Genomic DNA, 26,282 nt, shown 5'->3' on the forward strand with positions numbered 1-26,282 from the left:
AGCAGGCGTAAAAAGAATCTGATGCCCAGTGAGCTACTAGCTATCCCGATTTATGTCATACCGGTTTTAGTCAAGTAAAATGGTGTTATTTATGACAACCAACTGACAACACTGCATTGAGATTTTGTTCATCCGTAATTATCGTTTAAAAGTATTGTATTTTAAAGTAGTCTGCTGGCTAACTATCAAATAGAATCACTTTTCTCAGCATTTTTTTTTATCTAACGTTAGCTGGCTGGCTAACTTCCTATTTTTTTTTTTGCATTCCTTCTTTGTCTTAGTCGACGTTTTGTTTTTGTTGGTGGTTTCTATCTGGCCAGTTGTTTTTTTTCTCTCCCCCCCCACTCCCGGAGTTTTAACTTTTTCTACCTGACAAGGTTCCAGTTTACCAAGATTGGCAGCTCCGGAGTTAAGATGTCTAACCGAACAGTGTGCAGAGAAGCAAGTCACGCTGGCAGTTGGTACGCCGCCTCAGGTATAGAACTGAACCGGGGGAATGGGCCAGAGACCAGGGAAGTTGCTAGCAGGGTTATCTACCCTAGCTAGCTAGCAGACTGGTCTAGGTAATGTTTGGGTTGGTGTCCAGGGAAGTTGCTAGCTGGGTTAGCTAACCAAGCTAGCTAGCTAGCTAGCAGACTGGTCTCTGTAATGTTTGGGTTGGTGTCCAGGGAAGTTGCTAGCTGGGTTAGCTAACCAAGCTAGCTAGCAATGTTTGGGTTGTTGTCCAGGGGGGTTACTAGCAGGGTTATCTAACCTAGCTAGCGAGCAGACTGGTCTCTGTAATGTTTGGGTTGTTTTCCAGTGAAGTTGCTATCAGGGTTATCTAACCAAGCTAACTAGCTAGCAGACTGGTCTCTGTAATGTTTGAGTTGTTGTCCAGGGAAGTTCCTAGCTGGGTTAGCTAACCAAGCTAGCTAGCTGACCTGTCTTTCAGGGGCTGTTGTGAGGGGTAGTACCTAGTTAGCAGGGTTACTATAGCAAGCCTACCTAGCTGCAGACTAGTCTCTCTGGGCTGGTGTCCTGGAAATTATTTTACAGAGTTACACTTCATATACGGAAATCAGTCAATTGAAATAAATAAATTATGTCCTAATCTATGGATTTCACATGACTGGTAAGGAGCACAGAAATACTCTCAATTTCATCAGCTTTCATGGTCTCAGATGCTGGCTGGCGTGGTTACATGTGGTCTGCGGTTGGACATACAGCCAAATTCTCTAAAATCAGCGGCTTATGGTAGAGAAATTAACATTACATTCTCTGGCAACAGCTCTGGTGGACAATCCTGCAGTCAGCATGTCAATTACACGCTCCCTCAACTGGAGACATATGTGGCACTGACATAACTGCACATTTTAGTGGTATTTTATCACCCCCCAGCACAAGGTGCACCTGTGTAATGATGTTATTTAATCAACTTCTTGATATGCCACACCGGTCAGGTGGATTGATTATCTTGGCAAAGGAGAAATGCTCACTAACAGGGATGTAAACAAACATGTGCACAATTTGAGCTAAGTAAGCTTTTTGTGCGTATGGAACATTTGAGTTCCTTTATTTCATGAAACCAACACTTTATATGTTGCATGTATATATTTGTTCAGTATAGATGGGTTGCTAGCTAGTTGACTAATTGAGGAGGATAGCAGCAGCAGAAGGAGGAAGGAAAGGACAGACCGTGCTCTCTCTCAGTTGGTTGAGAGCAACAAAACCTGCAAATGTTTATTTGTCTTTTTTTTTTTTTCTGTCCTGGCGAGATGAAATGGACTGGTCATATAAACCTTAGATTGCTGATATTACGTATTGGCCAGTGAGAGGCTTTGAAGCCACCAGTCGGCCATATTGGCACCCCCAGTAGGAGCAGTCCTCCATAGGAATGGATGGAATTCTATAGTGTTTCAATTAAGTGTTTCAAGGACAAAATCTCATATATTTAATTATTTTTGTTGTAGTAGGGACAGTAGCATTAATAATCTAAAATTATATTACATGTTTGCAATAATCTGTCTGTAATATAATATATAAAACGAATGTAGACATTAATGAATTCATTTCTATAGCTTCCAAAAATATTTTTTACAATAGGTGGTGTACCAAGATGGAGGCACTGTGGCTTCAACACAATGGTGAGGGAGTACAAAGATGGAGGCACAGTGGCTTCAACACAATGGTGAGGGAGTTCCAAGATGGAGGCACTGTGGTTTCAACACAATGGTGAGGGAGTACCAAGATGGAGGCACTGTGGCTTCAACACAATGATGAGGGAGTACCAAGATGGAGGCACTGTGGCTTCAACACAATGGTGAGGGAGTTCCAAGATGGAGGCACTGTGGTTTCAACACAATGGTGAGGGAGTACCAAGATGGAGGCACTGTGGCTTCAACACAATGGTGAGGGAGTTCCAAGATGGAGGCACTGTGGCTTCAACACAACGGTGAGGGAGTACAAAGATGGAGGCACAGTGGCTTCAACACAATGGTGAGGGAGTACAAAGATGGAGGCACAGTGGCTTCAACACAATGATGAGGGAGTACCAAGATGGAGGCACTGTGGCTTCAACACAGAGCCCCCTACGGAGCAATTTCAGTGCCAAAAGAAACTGCATTTGAATTCAATATTTTTTGAATTTGGATATTGAATTTTAAAGTAATAGTTTGGAAATGCACAAATGTTCTATTTTAAATCATAAATGTAACTTGTATTTCATGGTTTGAAACTGAATTGAATTAATATTGCATTCAGTTTTTAAATTTCTAATTACATTTTGAAATTCAATAATTATTCAGTTTCAATACGGTAAATATTACATGCATTGTTTGTATCAAGTTTCCAAACTATAATTTCAAGTTCCTCAAAGTGTCATTTATTTGCTTCCAATGAAATTGGCTCTAGCGTTTGAACCGTTTGCCTATCCACTGTTATGATCCCATTTCTGAAAGACTCTCTTAGCCTTCTGTTCCCCTCTATAGACACGTTATAATGGAGTGTGAATAGCCCTGTCATAGACCAATAACACTCCCTAATTCATCTTGATCTTCTGACTGACTGGGTGTGAACCAGGTACCTTTTGACCTCAAAAGAGACAGAATCAATGCCTAGGCTTTAGCTCAGTAGGCTAACCATCTTAACCCAGTCAGTCACATTACCCCTTTTATAATGAGTACTCTTGCAAGAGACTTGTCTAACTAACACGTCTTCAGGTCTCTGCCAAGTATCTCATCACACAAGCGTGGGTCACCAAACCGCACTATTTTCTGTTTTGATGACTAACTTTGCTAGATCTTGAAGGGATTAGTGTAGCAGATGAAATCTGTTACTCGCTAAGTAAGCAGCATGTCGTCCTTAAACCTCCAGATCTCATCCCTACCGGTTATAGTCAATAACATCAAAGGCTGCACTGAAATCTAACACTATAGCTCCCACAATTCTATTATCGATGTATTTCAACCAATCATCGGTCGTTTGTTGTCAGTGCAGTGCATTCTGTAAGTCTGTCAATTTGTTTACAGAGAAATGGCATTGCATCTGGTTGAACACCATTTATTTATTTAAATTTCTCCAGAAGTTTGATAAGAGTTGGCAGCAAGCTGATTGGTCGGTTGTTAGAACCAGTACTTTACTATTCTTGGGTAGGGGAATTCTCTTCTCCCAGTAAACCAGCGCGCTGTTGCATACAGACTAAAGCTGTGCCCTATAGAGCAAGAGTGTGGAAACACACTCCTCAGTCCTATAGCTCCGTAACAGCATGCCGGTACACATCAAATCACCGTTTATTATACTGACCCGTGTGGTGTAGAGCTGCTCACATAAGTCATCACGGTCTCTATTCCATGGTCTTTACTCCATGGTCAGTGGGTCTTTATTCCAACGGTCTTTATTCCGTGGTCAGTAGGTCTTTATTCCGTGGTCAGTAGGTCTTTATTCCGTGGTCAGTAGGTCTTTATTCCGTGGTCAGTGGGTCTTTATTCCAACGGTCTTTATTCCGTGGTCAGTAGGTCTTTATTCCGTGGTCAGTAGGTCTTTATTCCGTGGTCAGTAGGTCTTTATTCCACGGTCAGTAGGTCTTTATTCCAACGGTCTTTATTCTGTGGTCAGTAGGTCTTTATTCCGTGGTCTTTGGGTCTTTATTCCGTGGTCAGTGGGTCTTTATTCTGTGGTCAGTGGGTCTTTATTCTGTGGTCAGTAGGTCTTTATTCCGTGGTCAGGTGGGTCTTTATTCCGTGGTCAGTTGTAACTTTTGATTGCTTTTGGAAAGGTCTACTGGTGTGCATTAATTTGGTCAGCACGTCCACACACATCATTGTTAATCTGATCATTGCATATTTATTATCTCCGGCCTCGAGGTCACCAAGCTGCTCGTTATGGTGCACACGTGCCTCCATCATTACGTCTATCAGCGCATAAATAATGACACTCACCTGGACTCCCATCACCTCCTTGATTACCTGCCCCATGTCACTCCCTTTGGTTCCTTCCCTATATGTCACTCCTTTTGTATGTATGTGTGTCATCATCGTTCCTGCATACTGCTGTGTAAACTCACCTTGGTCTCCAGAGGAAATAAACTCTGTCTTGAATACAAAACCTTATTTGCTTTATTGACAGACTAATCTACTGGTTTATTGAAACATGTTTACTTGCCAAGAAATACAAGATTAAATGATACACCAACTCCCTGCATCGTTTTGATTTAGCAGTAAAATTGTAGGATCCAGGTGGGATGGATGGGGAGCCAGTCACTGGGACGACAACCCAATATGGGATTAGGGGGGTTTAGCGTGTGGTATAGTGGAGAACAAATATCTTGGTACAGCAAAATGGACACTCATATTATGATAAATATAATTGAAACTTTGGCATCTCTTAGCCAGTTATAATTGTAATGACTTAGCAGAAAATACTATCAGTATTTATCTGGCTAAAAGAGAAGGGATATCATATCTGTTTAGATTTAAGTTGTGGATACTACCACTGGTCTGCCACCCAGGCCTGGAGTTTAGTATACTGCCACTGGTCTGCCATCCATTCCGTGCTCGTCTTTAAAACGAAAGCATTTTAGGTCGAGTTTATATGAGCGAAGGAAATAAGGCGACTAACAGTTAGACAGCAATAAAAACTGAACCGTAGAGGCAGAGAATAAGTTAAGAGGAGAAACAAAAAGGAATGGAGGAACTGATTCAAGAAAGATCATGTGTAATATATATATATATATTTTTTTTTAAATAAAGTGAACTGGATAAAATGAGTCACCCATGATTCACCAAACTAATTTTTGAAAGAGGAAGCAGAGTACTTGTAAACATATGTTTTCGTCTCAGTCTCTATCTCCACTAACCAAAGTTAATTGTAAAGATTTATGTTCTATTTAATAATGTAAAATTAACATCTGTACAGAAAGACTCATGTGAAGGACGAATTACAGAGGAGGGACTTCTTGATGCAATTAAAGCCTTTAAGTCTGGGGAAACTCCAGGCCTGGATGGCAGACCAGGGAAAACTCCACGCCTGGATGGCACACCAGTGGTAGTATACTAAACTCCAGGCCTGGATGGCACACCAGTGGTAGTATACTAAACTCCAGGCCTGGATGGCACACCAGTGGCAGTATACTAAACTCCAGGCCTGGATGGCACACCAGTGGTAGTATACCAAACTCCAGGCTTGGATGGCAGACCAGTGGTAGTATACTAAACTCCAGGACTGGATGGCACACCAGTGGCAGTATACTAAACTCCAGGACTGGATGGCACACCAGTGGTAGTATACTAAACTCCAGGCCTGGATGGCAGACCAGTGGTAGTATACTAAACTCCAGGCCTGGATGGCAGACCAGTGGTAGTATACTAAACTCCAGGACTGGATGCCAGACCAGTGGTAGTATACTAAACTCCAGGACTGGATGGCACACCAGTGGTAGTATACTAAACTCCAGGCCTGGATGGCACACCAGTGGTAGTATACTAAACTCCAGGCCTGGATGGCACACCAGTGGCAGTATACTAAACTCCAGGCCTGGATGGCACACCAGTGGCAGTATACTAAACTCCAGGCCTGGATGGCACACCAATGGTAGTATACTAAACTCCAGGCTTGGATGGCACACCAATGGTAGTATACTAAACTCCAGGCCTGGATGGCATACCAGTGGTAGTATACCAAACTCCAGGCTTGGATGGCAGACTAGTGGCAGTATACTAAACTCCAGGACTGGATGGCAGACCAGTGGTAGTATACTAAACTCCAGGCCTGGATGGCATACCAGTGGTAGTATACCAAACTCCAGGCTTGGATGGCAGACCAGTGGTAGTATACTAAACTCCAGGCCTGGATGGCACACCAGTGGTAGTATACTAAACTCCAGGCCTGGATGGCACACCAGTGGCAGTATACTAAACTCCAGGCCTGGATGGCACACCAATGGTAGTATACTAAACTCCAGGCTTGGATGGCACACCAATGGTAGTATACTAAACTCCAGGCCTGGATGGCATACCAGTGGTAGTATACCAAACTCCAGGCTTGGATGGCAGACCAGTGGTAGTATACTAAACTCCAGGCCTGGATGGCATACCAGTGGTAGTATACCAAACTCCAGGCTTGGATGGCACACCAGTGGCAGTATACTAAACTCCAGGCCTGGATGGCACACCAGTGGTAGTATACTAAACTCCAGGCTTGGATGGCACACCAGTGGCAGTATACTAAACTCCAGGCCTGGATGGCACACCAGTGGCAGTATACTAAACTCCAGGCCTGGATGGCACACCAGTGGTAGTATACTAAACTCCAGGCCTGGATGGCACACCAGTGGTAGTATACTAAACTCCAGGCCTGGATGGCACACCAGTGGTAGTATACTAAACTCCAGGCCTGGATGGCACACCAGTGGCAGTATACTAAACTCCAGGCCTGGATGGCACACCAGTGGTAGTATACTAAACTCCAGGCCTGGATGGCACACCAGTGGCAGTATACTAAACTCCAGGCCTGGATGGCACACCAGTGGTAGTATACTAAACTCCAGGCCTGGATGGCACACCAGTGGTAGTATACTAAACCCCAGGCCTGGATGGCAGACCAGTGGTAGTATACTAAACTCCAGGCCTGGATGGCACACCAGTGGTAGTATACTAAACTCCAGGCTTGGATGGCACACCAGTGGTAGTATACTAAACTCCAGGCCTGGATGGCACACCAGTGGTAGTATACTAAACTCCAGGCCTGGATGGCACACCAGTGGTAGTATACTAAACTCCAGGCCTGGATGGCAGACCAGTGGTAGTATACTAAACTCCAGGACTGGATGGCAGACCAGTGGTAGTATACTAAACTCCAGGCCTGGATGGCACACCAGTGGTAGTATACTAAACTCCAGGCCTGGATGGCACACCAGTGGTAGTATACTAAACTCCAGGCCTGGATGGCACACCAGTGGCAGTATACTAAACTCCAGGCCTGGATGGCACACCAGTGGTAGTATACTAAACTCCAGGCCTGGATGGCACACCAGTGGCAGTATACTAAACTCCAGGCCTGGATGGCACACCAGTGGCAGTATACTAAACTCCAGGCCTGGATGGCACACCAGTGGTAGTATACTAAACTCCAGGCCTGGATGGCACACCAGTGGTAGTATACTAAACTCCAGGCCTGGATGGCACACCAGTGGTAGTATACTAAACTCCAGGCCTGGATGGCACACCAGTGGCAGTATACTAAACTCCAGGCCTGGATGGCACACCAGTGGTAGTATACTAAACTCCAGGCCTGGATGGCACACCAGTGGCAGTATACTAAACTCCAGGCCTGGATGGCACACCAGTGGTAGTATACTAAACTCCAGGCCTGGATGGCACACCAGTGGTAGTATACTAAACCCCAGGCCTGGATGGCAGACCAGTGGTAGTATACTAAACTCCAGGCCTGGATGGCACACCAGTGGTAGTATACTAAACTCCAGGCTTGGATGGCAGACCAGTGGTAGTATACTAAACTCCAGGCCTGGATAGCAGACCAGTGGCAGTATACTAAACTCCAGGCCTGGATGGCACACCAGTGGTAGTATACTAAACTCCAGGCCTGGATGGCACACCAGTGGTAGTATACTAAACTCCAGGCCTGGATGGCACACCAGTGGTAGTATACTAAACTCCAGGCCTGGATGGCACACCAGTGGTAGTATACTAAACTCCAGGCCTGGAGTATGAGAGTCATTGTTGTATTGTGTTCAGATTGATGAGGGGGGGGGGTCTATTTAATCCATTTTAGAATACGGCTGTAACGTAACACAAATGTGAATGGGTCTGAATACTTTCTGAATGCCCTGTACACAAAAGCTAGTAATAGGCATTCTATAGTCGACCTCTTGCAGATTTGTTTGTCCTGGAAAGACCATGAAGACTGATTGTGAGGATGTGTAACCATACAATAAACCATGTGCTACTAAAGCTGGTGTTATCAGCAGCAGGGTTAGTCTGTACACAGTAGCCAACATTTGACTACTTTGTCCCTATCAATACACACTCAAACAAGGCACTATATCCACCCCCTCATGTCAATATATCATGTGTACTGACTGACCTTCACACACAATACTCACGTCCAACAGACACCAGTCAGTCACCCACACCATCCCCTCTTATGAATACCCCCTTTTCTCCAATTCAAGCCTTACATGAACCAATCAGCTAAGCGATTCCATGCTCAGAAATAATACAGAAATGACGACAGCAGAAGTTGCAGTTGAATTGTAGACTCACCCAACAGAACACTTGACTATGCGTAGTTCCAGTGTATATATTTGCTCGCCAGGTGAGGTGATCGAGAGGTGACTTGCATTAGTTCCTGGTGCTGAGCTTGACGTTGATGCCGCTGCGGATATTGATGAGAGCGGACTCTAAATAGAGTCGTTAGTTAGCTAGCTAACGGTTACAGTTAGACTTCTTGACCTTCTGTAAATGTGTTTACAGCCTGAATTTAAAAAAGGAAGACATTTTTTTTTCTCTCCCTTAACCGTCTACAAACAATACCCCATAATGATAGTGAAAACGTGTTTTTAGAAATTTTAGGATTTTTTTTTTTTGCCAATGAAATACCTCAGAAGTATTCACACCCCTGGGTCAATACTTTGTAAAATAACTTTTGGTAACGATTACAACTTTGAGTCTTTCTGGGTAAGTCTGTAAGAGCTTTCCACTCTGAATTGTGCAACATTTGCCCTTCAAATGCTCAAAAGCTATGTCAAATTGGTTATTGATCATTGCTGGACAGTCATTTTCAAGTCGATTTAAGTCAACTGTTACTCAGCCACTCGGGAACATTCACTGTCTTCATGCTAAGCAACTCCAGTGTAGATGTGGCCTTGTGTTTCAGGTTATTATCCTGTTGAAAGGTGAATTCATCTCCCAGTGTCTGGTGGAAAGCAGACTGAACCAGCTTTTCCTCTAGGATTTTGCCTGTGCTTAGCTTCATTCCATTTCTTTTAATCCTGGAAAAACTCCCCAGTCCTTAACGATTACAAGCATACCCATAACATGGTGCAGCCACCACAATGCTTGAAAATATGGAGTGTGGTACTCTGTAATGTGTTGTATTTGATTTGTCCCAAACACAACTTTTTTGCAGTATTACTTTAGTTCCTTGTTGTGGAATATTTGTATTGGATACAGGCTTCCTTTTCACTCTGTCAATTAGATTCGGTTTGTGGAGTAACTATACAATGTTGTTGATCCATCCTCAGTTTTCTCCTATCACAACCCATTAAATTCTATAACTGTTTTAAAAGTCACCATTTGCCTCATGGTGAAATCCCTGAGAAGTTTCATTCCTCTCTGGCAACTCAGTTATCTTTGTTAGTGACTGGGTGTATTGATACACCATCCAAGTGGAATTAAAAACTTCAGCTCAACGGGGTGTTCAATGTCTGCTTTTTTTTCCCCTTTTCTTTTTTACCCAAATACCAATGGGTAGAGTTGGAGTTTATTTGTTAGGAATTGGAAAACTTCCGTGGTCTTTGTGGTTGTCTGTTTTTGAAATTCACTGCTCCACTGTGGGACATTACATATAATTGGATGTGTGGGTTACAGAGATGACATGGTCATTCAAAAATCATATTAAACATGTAATTACAGTGGTATTATTACAGGCAGAGTTCCTCTGTCAAGTGTCCTTTTGTCCATCCTAATCTTTTCTTTTTATTGGCCAGTCTGAGATATGGCCTTTTCTTTGCAACTCTGCCTAGAAGACCAGCATCCCGGAGTCGCCTCTTCACTGTTGACGTTGAGACTGGTGTTTTGTGGGTACTATTTAATGAAGCTGTCAGTTAAGGACTTGTGAGGCGTCCGTTTCTCAAACTAGACACTAATCTACTTGTCCTCTTGCTCAGTTCTGCACGGGGTCCTCCCACTCCTCTTTCTATTCTGGTTAGAGCCAGTTTGCGCTGTTCTGTAAAGGGAGTAGTACACAGCGTTGTACGAGATCTTCAGTTTCTTGGCAATTTCTCACATGGAATCGCCTTCATTTCTCAGAACAAGAATAGACTGAGGAGTTTCTGGCCATTTTTGAGCCTGTAATCGAACCCACAAATGCTGATGCTCCAGATACTCAACTAGTCTAAAGAAGGCCAGTTTTATTGCTTCTTCAATCAGGACAACAGTTTTCAGCTGTGCTAACATAATTGCAAAAGGGTTTTCTAACAATCAATTAGCCTTTTATAATTATAAGCTTGGATTAGGCCCCCGCAATATGCAACTTTTCAGGTAAGTTAGGAACAAATATATACAGGCAGTTAGGAAAGCAAAGTGATGGCTAGCTTTTTCAAACAGAAATTGCATCCTGTAGCACAAACTCGAAAAAGTTCTGGGACACTAAAGCCCATGGAGAATAAGAGCACCTCCTCCCAGCTGCCCACTGCACTGAGGCTAGGAAACACTGTCACCACTGATAAATCCACAATAATTTAGCATTTCGATAATTTTTCTACAGCTGGCCATGCTTTCCACCTGGCTACCCCTACCCCGATCAACAGCCCTGCACCCCTCCACAACAACTTTGCCAAACCTCCTCCATTTCTCCTTCACCCAAATCCAGATAGCTGATGTTCTGAAAGATTTGCAAAATCTGGACCCCTACAAATCAGCCGGGCTAGACAATCTGGACCCTCTCTTTCTAAAATTATCTGCCGAAATTGTTGCAACCCCTATTTACCAGCCTGTTCAACCTCTTTCATTTCGTCTGAGATCCCCAAAGATTGGAAAGCTGCTGAGGTCATCCCCCTCTTCAAAGGGGGAGACACTCTAGACCCAAACTGTTACAGACCTATATCTATCCTACCCTGTCTTTCTAAGGCCTTGAAAGCCAAGTGAACAAACAGATCACCGACCATTTAGAATCCCACCGTACCTTCTCCGCTATGCAATCTGGTCATGGGTGCACCTCAGCCACGCTCAAGGTCCTAAACGACATCATAACCGCCATCGATAAAAGATTGTACTGTGCAGCTGTGTTCATCGACCTGGCCAAGGCTTTCGACTTTGTCAATTACCACATTCTTATCGGCAGACTTGACAGCCTTGGTTTCTCAAATGACTGCCTCCCCTGGTTCATCCAACTACTTCTCTGATAGAGTTCAGTGTGTCAAATCGGAGAGCCTGTTGTCCGGACCACAGGGTTCAATTCTCAGACGACTCTTTTCTCTGTATACATCAATGATGTCGCTCTTGCTGCTGGTAATTCTCTGATACACCTATACGCAGACGACACCATTCTGTATACTTCTGGCCCTTGGGACACTGTTAACTAACCTCCAGACGAGCTTCAATTTCATACAACTCTCCCCCTTAGCTTCTCTTAAATGCAAGTAAAACTAAATATATGCTCTTCAACCGATCGCTGCCCGCACCTGCTCGCCCGTCCAGCATCACTACTCAGGACTGTTCTGACTTAGAATACGTGGACAATTAGAAATACCTAGGTGTCTGGTTAGACTGTAAACTCTCCTTCCAGACTCTTTAAGCATCTCCAATCCAAAATTAAATCTAGAATCGGCTTTCCATTTCGCAACAAGCATCCTTCGCTCATGCTGCCAAACACACCCTCGTAAAACTGACTATCCTACCGATCCTTGACTTCTTCGATGTCATTTGCAAAATAGCCTCCAACACTCTACTCAACAAATTGGATGCAGTTTATCACAGTGCCATCTGTTTTGTCACCAAAACCCCATATACTACCCACCACTGCGACCTGTATTCTGGCCCTCGCTTCATATTCGTCGCCAAACCCACTGGCTCATGGTCATCTATAAGTCTTTGCTAGGTAAAGCCCTGCCTTCTCAGATCACTGGTCACCATAGCGGCACCTACCCATAGCACACGCTCCAGCAGGTATATCTCACTGGTCACCCCCAAAGCCTATTCCTCCTTTGGCCGCCTTTCCTTCCAGTTCTCTGCTGCCAATGACTGGAACGAATTGCAATAATCACTGAAGTTGGAGACTCATATCACCCTCAGTAACTTTAAAGCATCAGCTGTCAGAGCAGCTCACAGATCACTGCACCTGTACATGGCCCATCCAACTCCCTCATCCCCATATTGTAAAAAAAAAATGTGTTCCTTTTGCACCCCAGTATCTCTATTTGCACATTCAGGTCACAAACGTGCTCAATGAGATTGAGATCCGGGCTCTTCGCTGGCCATGGCAGAACACTGACATTCCTGTCTTGCAGCAAATCTCACACAGAACGAGCAGTATGGCTGGTGGCATTGTCATGCTGGAGGGTCATGCCGGAAGGGAGGAGGATGTCTTCCCTGTAACGCACAACGTTGAGATCGCCTGCAATGACAACAAGCTCAGTCCAATGATGCTGTGACATACCGCCCCAGACCATGATGGACCCTCCACCTCCAAATCGATCCCGCTCCAGAGTACAGGCCTCGGTGTAACACTCATTCCTTCGACGATAAACGTGAATCCGACCATCACCCCTGGTATGCAAAACCATCACTCGTCAGCGAAGAGCACTTTTTGCCATTCCTGTCTGATCCAGCGACGGTGGGTTTGTGCCCATAAGCGACGTTGTTGCCGGTGATGTCTGGTGAGGACCTGCCTTACAACAGGCCTACAAGCCCTCAGTCCAGCCTCTCTGAGCCTATTGAGGACAGTCTGTGCTCTGATGGAGGGATTGTGCTTTCCTGGTGTAACTCGGGCAGTTGTTGATGCATCCTTCACCAATCCCGCAGGTGTGATGTTCAGATGTACTGATCCTGTGCAGGTGTTGTTACACGTGGCCTGCCACTGCGAGGACGATCAGCTGTCCGTCCTGTCTCCCTGTAGCGCTGTCTTCGGCGTCTCATAGTACGGACATTGCAATTTATTGCCCTGGCCACATCTGCAGTCCTCATGCCTCCTTGCAGCATGCCTAAGGCACGTTCACCCAGATGAGCATGGACCCTGGGCATCTTTCTTTTGGTGTTTTTCAGAGTCAGTAGAAAGTCCTCTTTAGTGTCCTAAGTTTTCATAACTGTGACCTTAATTGCCTACCGTCTGTAAGCTGTTAGTGTCTTAATGACCGTTCCACAGGTGCATGTTCATTAATTGTTGATGGTTCATTGAACAAGCATGGGGAAACAGTGTTTAAACCCTTTACAATGAAGATCTGTGAACTTATTTGGATTTTCACGAATTGTCTTTTGAAAAATAGGGTCCTGAAAAGGGGGAGTTATTTCTTCCTTTTTTTGCTGAGTTTGTGTTATATATGAAACAATTAGACTTTGACATTAATGGGGTATTGTGTGTAAGCCATCGACACAATCTCAATGTAATCCATTTTAAATTCAGGCTGTAACGCAACAAAATGTGGGAAAGGTCCAGGGGTGTGAAACCTTTCTGAAGGCGCTGTATAAGTGTGGTTGGCTACAGCAGAAGACTAATTTCTGTTTTGTGTGAAGTGTAATTCTCTTCAAATTGTTTCCCCCTCTTCCCTTTCTGCAGGCTCCCAGCTGAATACACAACTAGAAGGTTGGTTGTCTCAAGCACAATCCACGATCAGCCCCGCTAGAGCCATCATAGCACCGTAAGCTCCACTGCTGATTATAATATCTCAGTCACGCGAAAAGGCCTCATCTTGGTCATCAAGAGTCACTCCTAAATATGATTTGATAATGGTGTATGAAGGACTAAAATGTGTACATGTTGATGGGGGGGGGGGGGGGGGGTCGAACATCCTCAAAGGATGTCATGTTTTGTGTTGTAATGGTGTCTGGCCTGCCATGATGTCATTTCCTCCTAACAGACATTTGTGTTTTCAGGCACGCTGGATATTCCTACTGTGGTGCTTGTGCTGCACACGCCTACAAACAAATAGACCCTTCTGTCACGTAAGTCATTTACCACGTTTAGTTAAAAATGTCCAGGGAACTTTCTAAACGGAACAGCTTTTGTCAGTAACCAAATGAATTTCCGTGTAAAGTATAATAATATTATATCGAAATTTTAGATGTTTTAAAATGTAAATGTATTGTTTTTTTGTTTTTTTTTCGTTTCTACATTTTCCCTCCTTATCAAACCTTAGATCTGCCTGCCCTGTTTCACCCTGAAGGAACTATCTGCCCCTTAGTTACCTCAGACAGAGAGTAGTTAGCAGTATTGGCCTAGCCTCTGTCACAGCCTCACCTTGGAACGACGTGAGCAAAGCCTGCTGGGCCGAGGCTACTAATGACTGGGTCCACTGAGCTGCTATGCTAATGTGAGTCAGGGAGGTAAAGGTGACAGAGTGAGGTGACGGACTCCTCTCTTCCCCCTGTAGTCGCAGGGTGTTCATCTTGGGCCCGTCTCACCATGTTCCTCTGTCCCGCTGTGCCCTGTCCTCTGCTGAGGTTTATAAAACACCTCTCTACGATCTCAGGATTGACCAGAATGGTAGGTACATACATGCATGCATACATACATTCTATTCTGTGCCTTGTCCTCTGCTGAGGTTTAAAAACACCACTCGGCAATCTCTGGATTGACCAGAAGGGTAGTTTTGATGTTTCTGTGGATTTTGTTTTAAACGGTGAAGCTTGACACGTGTAGGGGGGGGAACGTAAATGTCCTCAGTGGACCCAACCATCTGACTGGCGCTGCCAAACAAGCTGCAGTGTGTCTAGTAGGCCCGGGTATGTATTGTGGTTTTGGGATCGTGGCCCGGGTATGTATTGTGGTTTTGGGATCGTGGCCCGGGTATGTTTTGGGATCACGACCCGGGTATGTGTTGTGCTTTTGGGATCGCGGGCCGGGTATGTTTTGGGATCGCGGCCCGGGTATGGTCCATCCATCTGTAGTAAGCCCAACACAGGGTGAATTGGCCAATTCCATGACATCTTCGGCTTTAGCTTTCTTCTATAGAGCATTTACTTCCTGTTTGCTGAAATGGATGGGGGAGGGAAGTTCGTAACATGGTTCGAGCACTTTAACGAGATACCGAAACTCCTATTCTTCTCACCCACTGAGAATGGGTGCATATCTGCGGCTATAAACATAGCTATCGATCTTGTAATTTCTTTGGCCTGGTCAGAATCGGCTGTGAAGGGCTGCTTGATTGCAGAGGGGAGATGGTGTGTCGTTTTTGTGTTTCCGTCTTGCTCCTGTGGAAGGATACTGGGGGTGATGTCGGCCCAAATGTGTCGACGTGTTTGAGGTGTCGGCAGCTGCTCAGGCTATTCTGGTTGAGCGTGGCGACATACTGTTAAACTTTTTATCCACAACTTTCTGTCCATCGCCGTTGTAATCTACTGGGAACCCAAAATGTTCCCAAACTGGAGATTTAAAAAGATGATGGAGAATCCTCCTGGTTTATCAACCCGACCCACTCACCAAGGTACAGAACTATATCCCCACTGCATCTCTCAAAAAGACAGTTTGAAATGTACAAGTTTAAGATTTGATTACAACGACTGTGTCAGCTCTAGTTGTTATAACGGAATAGCCTGAAATGTTTTCTCAGCTTAGATGTACACTACCGTTCAAAAGTTTGGTGTCACTTAGATTTTTTATTTTTTTAAAGCGGGGGGAATAAATTTCAATTATTTTAAATAACATAAAATTTATCAGTGTTTTTCAGGTACTATTTAATGAAGCTGCCAGTTGAGGACGTGTGAGGCATCTGTTTCTCAAACTAGACACTAATCTACATGTCCTCTTGCTCAGTTGTGCACCGGGGCCTCCCACTCCTCTTTCTATTCTGGTTAGAGCCAGTTTGCACTGTTCTGTGAAGGGAGTAGGACACAGCGTTGTAAGAGATCTTCAGTTTCTTGGAAATTTCTCGCATGGAATATCCTTCATTTCTCAGAACAAGAATAGACTGAGGATTTTCTGGACATTTTGAGCCTGTAATTGAACCCACAAATGCTGATGCTCCAGATACTCAACTAGTCTAAAATACAACAGTTTTCAGCTGTGCTAACATAATTGCAAAAGGGTTTTCTAATGATCAATTAGCCTTTTTGAAATGATCAACCTGGATTAGCTAACACAACGTGTCATTGGAACACAGGAGTGATGGTTGCTGATAATGGGCCTCTGTACGCCTATGTAGATATTCCATACAAAATCAGCCGTTTCCAGCTACAATAGTCATTTTCAACATGAACAATGTCCACTGTATTTCTGATCATTGTAGTCGTGGCGTACAAGGCAGCGTAGCCCTCAGGCCTGCTTTTCCTTTTATGTATCCGAACCCAGGTCCGCACTGGTTACACCCCTTAGTGTCTAAACTAATGACTCGTTGTAATATGCTAATTCAAATGGCCAGTAATAATGACATGGCCAGTAATAATGAATATGTGTATATTGAATCCTCACCTCCCTCTAGTCTATGCTGACCTCCTGTATATTGAATCCTCACCTCCCTCTAGTCTATGCTGACCTCCTGTATATTGAATCCTCACCTCTCTCTAGTCTATGCTGACCTCCTGTATATTGAATCCTCACCTCCCTCTAGTCTATGCTGACCTCCTGTATATTGAATCCTCACCTCTCTCTAGTCTATGCTGACCTCCTGTATATTGAATCCTCACCTCTCTCTAGTCTATGCTGACCTCCTGTATATTGAATCCTCACCTCCCTCTAGTCTATGCTGACCTCTGGAAGACTGGGATGTTTGAGAGGATGAGTCTTCAGACAGACGAGGAGGAGCACAGCATTGAAATGCATCTGCCTTACACTGCTAAAGCCATGGAGAGGTAAGACAGACTAACACACTGCAGCTATAAAATAAAAAAGGACCTGTCTGCTTCAATAATCACTAAGCCATCCATCAGTAGAGAGTACAGTAACATAGGACTGAGAGGCTCTACAGACCTAGCCTGTCTGCCTGGGAGGGGTGGTGGTGGGAGCCAGCAGGTATTCATGACTGGTTTGTCTTGACATTTTGTTAAGCGCTCTCTCCCCCCTCCCCCCAGTTCCATGATGGTTTGAGTCTTTACTATGGCGTATGATTGGTTGTTTACTAATGAAGTAAGGTCTGCATGCTCAATTAATAGGCCCACTATATGAACCCACACACACCTTTTATCAGGAATACACAACATGGCCAAAAGTATGTGGACACGCCTTCAAATTAGTGGATTTTTCAGCCACAAATGTTGCTGACGGGTGTATACTTGACTGTCCTGCACAGAGCTCTGACCTTAAACCCATCAAACACCTTTGGGATGAATTGGAGCCTCCGACTGAGCCAGGCCTAATCGCCTAACATCAGACCTCACTAATGTTCTTGACTAACTCCATATTAATATCTCTCTCATCATCACTCAATGCCTTGGTTTACCTCCAATGTACTCACATCCTACCATACCTTTTGCCTGTACATTATGCCTTGAATCTATTCTACCGCGCCCAGAAACCTCCTCCTTTTACTCTCTGTTCCGAACCTACTAGACGACCAGTTCTTATAGTCTTTATCCGTACCCTTATCCTACTCCTCCTCTGTTCCTCTGGTGATGTAGAGGTGAATCCAGGCCCTGCAGTGCCTAGCTCCACTCCTATTCCCCAGCCGCTCTCATTCGTTGACTTCTGTAACTGTAAAAGCCCTGGTTTCATGCATGTTAACAGAAGCCTCCTCCCTACGTTTTTGTTTTATTCTCTGCCAACCCGATGTCTTAGCCGTGTCTGAATCCTGGCTTAGGAAGACCACCAAAAACCCTGACATTTCCATCCCTAACTATAACATTTTCTGACAAGATAGAACTGCCAAAGGGGGTGGAGTTAGCCTGAAGAGTTCTGTCTACTATCCAGGTCTGTACCCAAACAATTTGAGCTTCTACTTTTAAAAATCCACCTCTCTAAAAACAAGTCTCTCACCGTTGCCGCTTGCTATAGACCCCCCTCTGCCCCCAGCTGTGCCCTCGACACCATATGTGAATTGATTGCCCCCCCATCTATCTTCAGAGCTCGTGCTGTCAGGTGACCTAAACTGGAACATGCTTAATACCCCGGCCATCCTACAAATGCCCTCAATCTCATACAAATTATCAACGAACCTACCAGGTACAACCCCAAATCCGTAAACACGGACACCCTCCGTAGATATCATCCTAACCAACCTGCCCTCCAAATACACCTCTGCTGTCTTCAACCAAGATCTCAGCGATCACTGCCTCATTGCCTGCATCCGTAATGGGTCTGCGGTCGAACGACCACCCCTCATCACTGTCAAACGCTCCCTTAAAAACTTCAGTGAGCAGCCCTTTGTAAACGACCTGGCCCGGGTATCCTGGAAGGATATTGACCTCATTCCGTCAGTAGAGGATGCCTGGTTATTCTTTAAAAGTACTTTCCTCACCATCTTAAATAAGCATGCTCCATTCCAAAAAATTAGAACTAGGAATAGATATAGTCCTTGGTTCACCCCAGACCTCACTGTCCTTAACCAGCACAAAAACATCCTGTGGCATACTGCATTCGCATCGAATAGCCCCTGTCATATGCAACTTTTCAGGGAAGTTGGGAACCAATATACACAGTCAGTTAGGAAAGCCAAGACTAGCTTTTTCAAACAGAAATTTGCATCCTGTAGTACTAACTCAAAAAAGTTCTGGGACACTGTAAAGTCCATGGAGAATAAGAGCACTTCCTCCCAGCTGCCCACTGCACTGAGGCAGCTGTCACCACCGATAACCGATAAATCCACTATAATTGAGAATTTCAATTAACATTTTTCTACGGCTGGCCATGCTTTCCACCTGGCTACCCCTACCCCAGTCAACTGCCCGGCACCTCCCACAGCATCTTGCCCAAACCTCCTCCATTTCTCCTTCATCCTAATCCAGATAGCTGATGTTCTGAAAGAGCTGCAAAATCTGGACCCTTTCTTTCTAAAATGATCTGTCGAAATTGTTGCAACCCCTATTTACTAGCCTGTTCAACCTCCTTCGCATCGTCTGATATCCCCAAAGATTGGAAAGCAGCTTCGATCATCCCCCTCTTCAAAGGGGAGACACTCTAGACCCAAAATGATTTTGGAATGAAATGTTCAATGAGTGTCCACATACCTTTGATCATGTTGTGAAAATCTACAGAAATAAGACAGATCCTTCCTGTTTCCTGTTTGAGTGTTTAATGAGGTGGGTTTAATTAACACACACACTGTTTAATGAGGTGGGTTTAATTAACACACACTGTTTAATGAGGTGGGTTTAATTAACACACACTGTTTAATGAGGTGGGTTTAATTAACACACACACTGTTTAATGAGGTGGGTTTAATTAACACACACACTGTTTAATGAGGTGGGTTTAATTAACACACACTGTTTAATGAGGTGGGTTTAATTAACACACACACTGTTTAATGAGGTGGGTTTAATTAACACACACACTGTTTAATGAGGTGGGTTTAATTAACACACACACTGTTTAATGAGGTGGGTTTAATTAACACACACACTGTTTAATGAGGTGGGTTTAATTAACACACACTGTTTAATGAGGTGGGTTTAATTAACACACACACTGTTTAATGAGGTGGGTTTAATTAACACACACACTGTTTAATGAGGTGGGTTTAATTAACACACACACTGTTTAATGAGGTGGGTTTAATTAAAACACACACTGTTTAATGAGGTGGGTTTAATTAAAACACACACTGTTTAATGAGGTGGGTTTAATTAACACACACTGTTTAATGAGGTGGGTTTAATTAACACACACACTGTTTAATGAGGTGGGTTTAATTAACACACACACTGTTTAATGAGGTGGGTTTAATTAACACACACACTGTTTAATGAGGTGGGTTTAATTAACACACACACTGTTTAATGAGGTGGGTTTAATTAACACACACTGTTTAATGAGGTGGGTTTAATTAACACACACACTGTTTAATGAGGTGGGTTTAATTAACACACACACTGTTTAATGAGGTGGGTTTAATTAACACACACTGTTTAATGAGGTGGGTTTAATTAACACACACACTGTTTAATGAGGTGGGTTTAATTAACACACACACTGTTTAATGAGGTGGGTTTAATTAACACACACACTGTTTAATGAGGTGGGTTTAATTAACACACACACTGTTTAATGAGGTGGGTTTAATTAACACACACTGTTTAATGAGGTGGGTTTAATTAACACACACTGTTTAATGAGGTGGGTTTAATTAACACACACTGTTTAATGAGGTGGGTTTAATTAACACACACACTGTTTAATGAGGTGGGTTTAATTAACACACACACTGTTTAATGAGGTGGGTTTAATTAACACACACACTGTTTAATGAGGTGGGTTTAATTAAAACACACACTGTTTAATGAGGTGGGTTTAATTAAAACACACACTGTTTAATGAGGTGGGTTTAATTAACACACACTGTTTAATGAGGTGGGTTTAATTAACACACACACTGTTTAATGAGGTGGGTTTAATTAACACACACACTGTTTAATGAGGTGGGTTTAATTAACACACACACTGTTTAATGAGGTGGGTTTAATTAACACACACACTGTTTAATGAGGTGGGTTTAATTAACACACACACTGTTTAATGAGGTGGGTTTAATTAAAACACACACTGTTTAATGAGGTGGGTTTAATTAACACACACACTGTTTAATGAGGTGGGTTTAATTAACACACACACTGTTTAATGAGGTGGGTTTAATTAACACACACACTGTTTAATGAGGTGGGTTTAATTAACACACACACTGTTTAATGAGGTGGGTTTAATTAACACACACACTGTTTAATGAGGTGGGTTTAATTAACACACACACTGTTTAATGAGGTGGGTTTAATTAACACACACACTGTTTAATGAGGTGGGTTTAATTAACACACACACTGTTTAATGAGGTGGGTTTAATTAACACACACTGTTTAATGAGGTGGGTTTAATTAACACACACTGTTTAATGAGGTGGGTTTAATTAACACACACACTGTTTAATGAGGTGGGTTTAATTAACACACACACTGTTTAATGAGGTGGGTTTAATTAAAACACACACTGTTTAATGAGGTGGGTTTAATTAACACACACACTGTTTAATGAGGTGGGTTTAATTAACACACACACTGTTTAATGAGGTGGGTTTAATTAACACACACACTGTTTAATGAGGTGGGTTTAATTAACACACACACTGTTTAATTAATACAGATACCTTCGGTTGGTTTACATGTGTTCAGTCCCTGTAACAGCTTCTACCATCTCGGTCAGGTAACTGCCCAGTGCACCACACCCATACAGACTTGTAATGTGTTGTCTCTGGTTCCTACTGCAGTCATAAAGATGAGCTCAGCATTGTCCCGGTGCTGGTTGGAGCCCTCAGTGAGTCTAAAGAACAGGATTATGGGAAATTGCTCAGCAGGTATCTGGCTGATCCCTCCAACTTGTTCATCATCTCCTCGGACTTCTGCCACTGGGGTACGTACTGAACAGGACTGGTAGAGATCAATATATTATACCCTGTTCACACTGCTGAGTTGCGCTAGTCTGGTTATACATCCATTCATCGAAGTTGCTGGAACCGTGCTGGAAAGACCATGTGAAAGAAAAGCCAGCACAGTTTGGTTCAGGACAAGTGATATGAAAAGCCAGCACAGTTTGGTTCAGGACAAGTGATATGAAAAGCCAGCACAGTTTGGTTCAGGACAAGAGAGATGAAAAGCCAGCGCAGTTTGGTTCAGGACAAGTGATATGAAAAGCCAGCACAGTTTGGTTCAGGACAAGTGATATGAAAAGCCAGCACAGTTTGGTTCAGGACAAGAGAGATGAAAAGCCAGCGCAGTTTGGTTCAGGACAAGAGAGAAGAAAAGCCAGCGCAGTTTGGTTCAGGACAAGTGATATGAAAAGCCAGCACAGTTTGGTTCAGGACAAGAGATATGAAAAGCCAGCACAGTTTGGTTCAGGACAAGAGATATGAAAAGCCAGCACAGTTTGGTTCAGGACAAGTGATATGAAAAGCCAGCATAGTTTGGTTTGGGACAAGAGATATGAAAAGCCAGCACAGTTTGGTTCGGGACAATCTTGTGAAAGGGGTTCTAAATCTAGAAACAATGGTTCTGTCTCCTTGAAAAACCCTCTCCTTCACGGTTGGGCCTGACTTTAATATATTTACCTCCTTCCCACAGGCCAACGGTTCCGCTACACGTACTATGACGAGGCTCAAGGAGAGATCCACAGATCCATTGAACACCTTGATAAAATGGTTAACACATTTTGATATTCAGTTCCTACCAAGTTGTAACATGAAACCCCTCCTCTCCTTCCATGTATATAATTGAGACATCACCACCTCTCTCCAGGGTTAGGGTTATATAGTTTACTGTATCAGACTGGGTTCTAAACCCCTCTCTCTAGTTTCTCCAGGGTTAGGGTTATATAGCTAACTGTTAGGGTTTTCAGACTGGGTTCTAAACTTCTCTCTCTTGTCTCTCCAGGGTATGGGCATTATAGAAACACTGGACCCCATGTCCTTCACCAACTACTTGAAGAAATACCACAACACCATCTGTGGCCGTCACCCTATTGGAGTGCTGCTAAACGTGAGTCATAACAAGTACAACAGCTAGCATATGGTTACAACAGCTAGCATATGGTTACAACAGCTAGCATATGGTTACAACAGCTAGCATATGGTTACAACAGCTAGCATATGGTTACAACAGCTAGCATATGGTTACAACAGCTAGCATATGGTTACAACAGCTAGCATATGGTTACAACAGCTAGCATATGGTTACAACAGCTAGCATATGGTTACAACAGCTAGCATATGGTTACAACAGCTAGCATATGGTTACAACAGCTAGCATATGGTTACAACAGCTAGCATATGGTTACAACAGCTAGCATATGGTTACAACAGCTAGCATATGGTTACAACAGCTAGCATATGGTTACAACAGCTAGCATATGGTTACAACAGCTAGCATATGGTTACAACAGCTAGCATATGGTTACAACAGCTAGCATAGCATATGGTTACAACAGCTAGCATATGGTTACAACAGCTAGCATATGGTTACAACAGCTAGCATATGGTTACAACAGCTAGCATATGGTTACAACAGCTAGCATATGGTTACAACAGCTAGCATATGGTTACAACAGCTAGCATATGGTTACAACAGCTAGCATATGGTTACAACAGCTAGCATATGGTTACAACAGCTAGCATATGGTTACAACAGCTAGCATATGGTTACAACAGCTAGCATATGGTTACAACAGCTAGCATATGGTTACAACAGCTAGCATATGGTTACAACAGCTAGCATATGGTTACAACAGCTAGCATATGGTTACAACAGCTAGCATATGGTTACAACAGCTAGCATATGGTTACAACAGCTAGCATATGGTTACAACAGCTAGCATAGGGTTACAACAGCTAGCATATGGGTTACAACAGCTAGCATATGGGTTACAACAGCTAGCATATGGGTTACAACAGCTAGCATATGGGTTACAACAGCTAGCATATGGGTTACAACAGCTAGCATATGGGTTACAACAGCTAGCATATGGGTTACAACAGCTAGCATATGGGTTACAACAGCTAGCATACGGGTACAACAGCTAGCATACGGGTACAACAGCGATGCCTGTCTGACTGCTCCCGTGTCACGTGATGCCTGTCTTACTTGATTGATTGTGTTTTCCAGGCCGTGTCTGAGCTGAGGAAGAGTGGAACAGAGATGAACTTCTCCTTCCTGAACTATGCCCAGTCGTCCCAGTGCAGGAACTGGCAGGACAGCTCTGTTAGCTACGCAGCTGGGGCCCTCATTGTACATTGATGTGGTCCCAAATGGCACCCTATTACCTATATAGTGCACTTCTTTTGACCAGGGCTCATGGTAGCCTTGTCCAAGCCGGAATGGCCCGTAGGTCAGGAGCCCATCTCCTGTTTCTGTAGCGGCGAGGCAGCTTGATATACAAGTACAAACCCTGGACAGGACGCTAGTCTATCGCAGGGTCCATAGGACTCTGGTCAAAAGTAGTGCACTATATAGGGAATAGGGTGCCACTGCAGCTCTAAACTACCCAAACTTCTATCGCCATAACGATGATCTGGACTAGCCAATGAGGAGAGATATTATATTCACAGCACCCCCTACCTGCCCTCCCCCTCTCCGCAGTTGTGAGTCGGAGAGTTTTTCTTTGTCTTACCTTTTGCTTGGAGTGCAGTTGCAGTTTTTGAGATTGAAGGGAAGGAGTGTTATTTTGGCATGGAGCAGGGATGGTTGTGGGGGGGGGGTGTATTTGGGGCTCGTTAAGGGGGGTGTATTTGGGGCTCGTTTAGGGGGGTCTTGTGGGGGGTTATTTGGGGCTGTTGTAGGGGGTTGAGGGGAGGGTGTATTTGGGGTCTTGTAGGGGGTTAAGGAGGGGGGGTATTTGGGGGTTAAGGAGGGGGTTATTTGGGGTCTTGTAGGGGGTTAAGGAGGGGGGGTATTTGGGGCTGTTGTAGGGCACTCGACTTGTTCCATATGACCCTGGTTTCCCGAATGAGAAAAGTCAAATGAATATTACAATTTTAAATAATGTATAAGCATTAATGAATCTTTACATTTGCTCTCTTTGCAAACCTACGGTCGTGTAATCTGATTTAAAAACCTGTGTTGATGTAATCTGATTTACAGACCTGTGCTCATGTAATCTGATTTACAGACCTGCGCTCATGTAATCTGATTTACAGACCTGCGCTCATGTAATCTGATTTACAGACCTCTGCTCATGTAATCTGATTTACAGACCTGCGCTCATGTAATCTGATTTACAGACCTGTGCTCATGTAATCTGATTTACAGACCTGTGCTCATGTAATCTGATTTACAGACCTGTGCTCATGTAATCTGACTGCAAATGGAAATGGAAAAGTGATCCCTGATGATAAGGAAATAAATTGACTGACTGCTTAACAAGCTATTATAATGTCTTAGTAGTTATACCCTCCTTTGAGTCCCAAATGGCACCCTGTGCCCTATGTAATGCACTACTTTTGACCAGTCTCCTTAGGGTGCAATTTGGGACAAACTGAGAATAGCATCCTAGGTGGCTACTACCTTCCACCATTGTTTAACATATTAAGATACATATTAACATACACAATACATGTGTGCCAAATCGCACCCTATAGCTTATCTAGTGCACTTCCCCATTGGAGTCGTTTGGCCATCCGGATCTCGTAAGCTTATATATATATATATATATACTATACTATACTATACTATACTATACTTCTGAAGGATTGAAGTGAAACGAGAGGGCAGTGTTCAGGATGGGAGGATCAGGTTACTGCCCTATAGGGTCTGAAGTCGTGCCCTATAAAGGGATCAGGGTGCCATGTGGGATATAGATAACCAGTTCACTAACTAACCCTCTGCTGTAAAATACCAACAAAAAAAAGTGTTATATTTTTTATTAGATATATATATATATAGTATGTTTTTATTAGATATATATATATATATATATATATATAGTATGTTTTTATTAGATATATATATATATATATAGTATGTTTGCTTTTTCATTTGAGACTGTTTACCTCCTGACATGTAGTTCTGCTCTCACCTAGTGCCCAGAAATATATCTCCTAATATGCCCTATAGTACACAGTAGAGTATATGATCTGTTCTGATCGCTTGTCTGAGATGGTATCTCCTGTGTCCCCCTCTACCTATTTCTGAGATGGTATCTCCTGTTGTCCACCCTCTACCTTTTTCTGAGATGGTATCTCCTGTTGTCCACCCTCTACCTTTTTCTGAGATGGTATCTCCTGT

The 26,282-nt window shown here is 43.5% G+C and overlaps 1 protein-coding gene across 1 annotated transcript; it reads left to right on the top strand.

Annotated features, from left to right (window-relative positions):
- Positions 1-25,428, top strand: memo1 (mediator of cell motility 1). Its single transcript, XM_031799295.1, has 9 exons — positions 1-475; positions 13,990-14,071; positions 14,307-14,375; positions 14,804-14,916; positions 17,108-17,219; positions 21,779-21,921; positions 22,629-22,705; positions 22,938-23,042; positions 24,165-25,428. The coding sequence occupies exons 1-9, from the start codon at positions 415-417 to the stop codon at positions 24,294-24,296; spliced, it is 894 nt and encodes a 297-aa protein (XP_031655155.1). The 5' UTR covers positions 1-414; the 3' UTR covers positions 24,297-25,428.
- Positions 25,429-26,282: the final 854 nt, after the last annotated feature.

This window comes from Oncorhynchus kisutch, linkage group LG20, assembly GCF_002021735.2.
Source record: "Oncorhynchus kisutch isolate 150728-3 linkage group LG20, Okis_V2, whole genome shotgun sequence".
In the NCBI taxonomy this organism is placed as follows: Eukaryota; Metazoa; Chordata; class Actinopteri; order Salmoniformes; family Salmonidae; genus Oncorhynchus; species Oncorhynchus kisutch.

Excerpts from the sequence above, each read along its gene's own strand:
- memo1 (XM_031799295.1), top strand. The coding sequence starts at position 415 with ATGTCTAACCGAACAGTGTGCAGAGAAGCAAGTCACGCTGGCAGTTGG. Across the intron at positions 22,706-22,937 it reads TTGAACACCTTGATAAAATG|GGTATGGGCATTATAGAAAC; the intron begins GTTAACACATTT and ends TTGTCTCTCCAG. Across the intron at positions 23,043-24,164 it reads CTATTGGAGTGCTGCTAAAC|GCCGTGTCTGAGCTGAGGAA; the intron begins GTGAGTCATAAC and ends TGTGTTTTCCAG.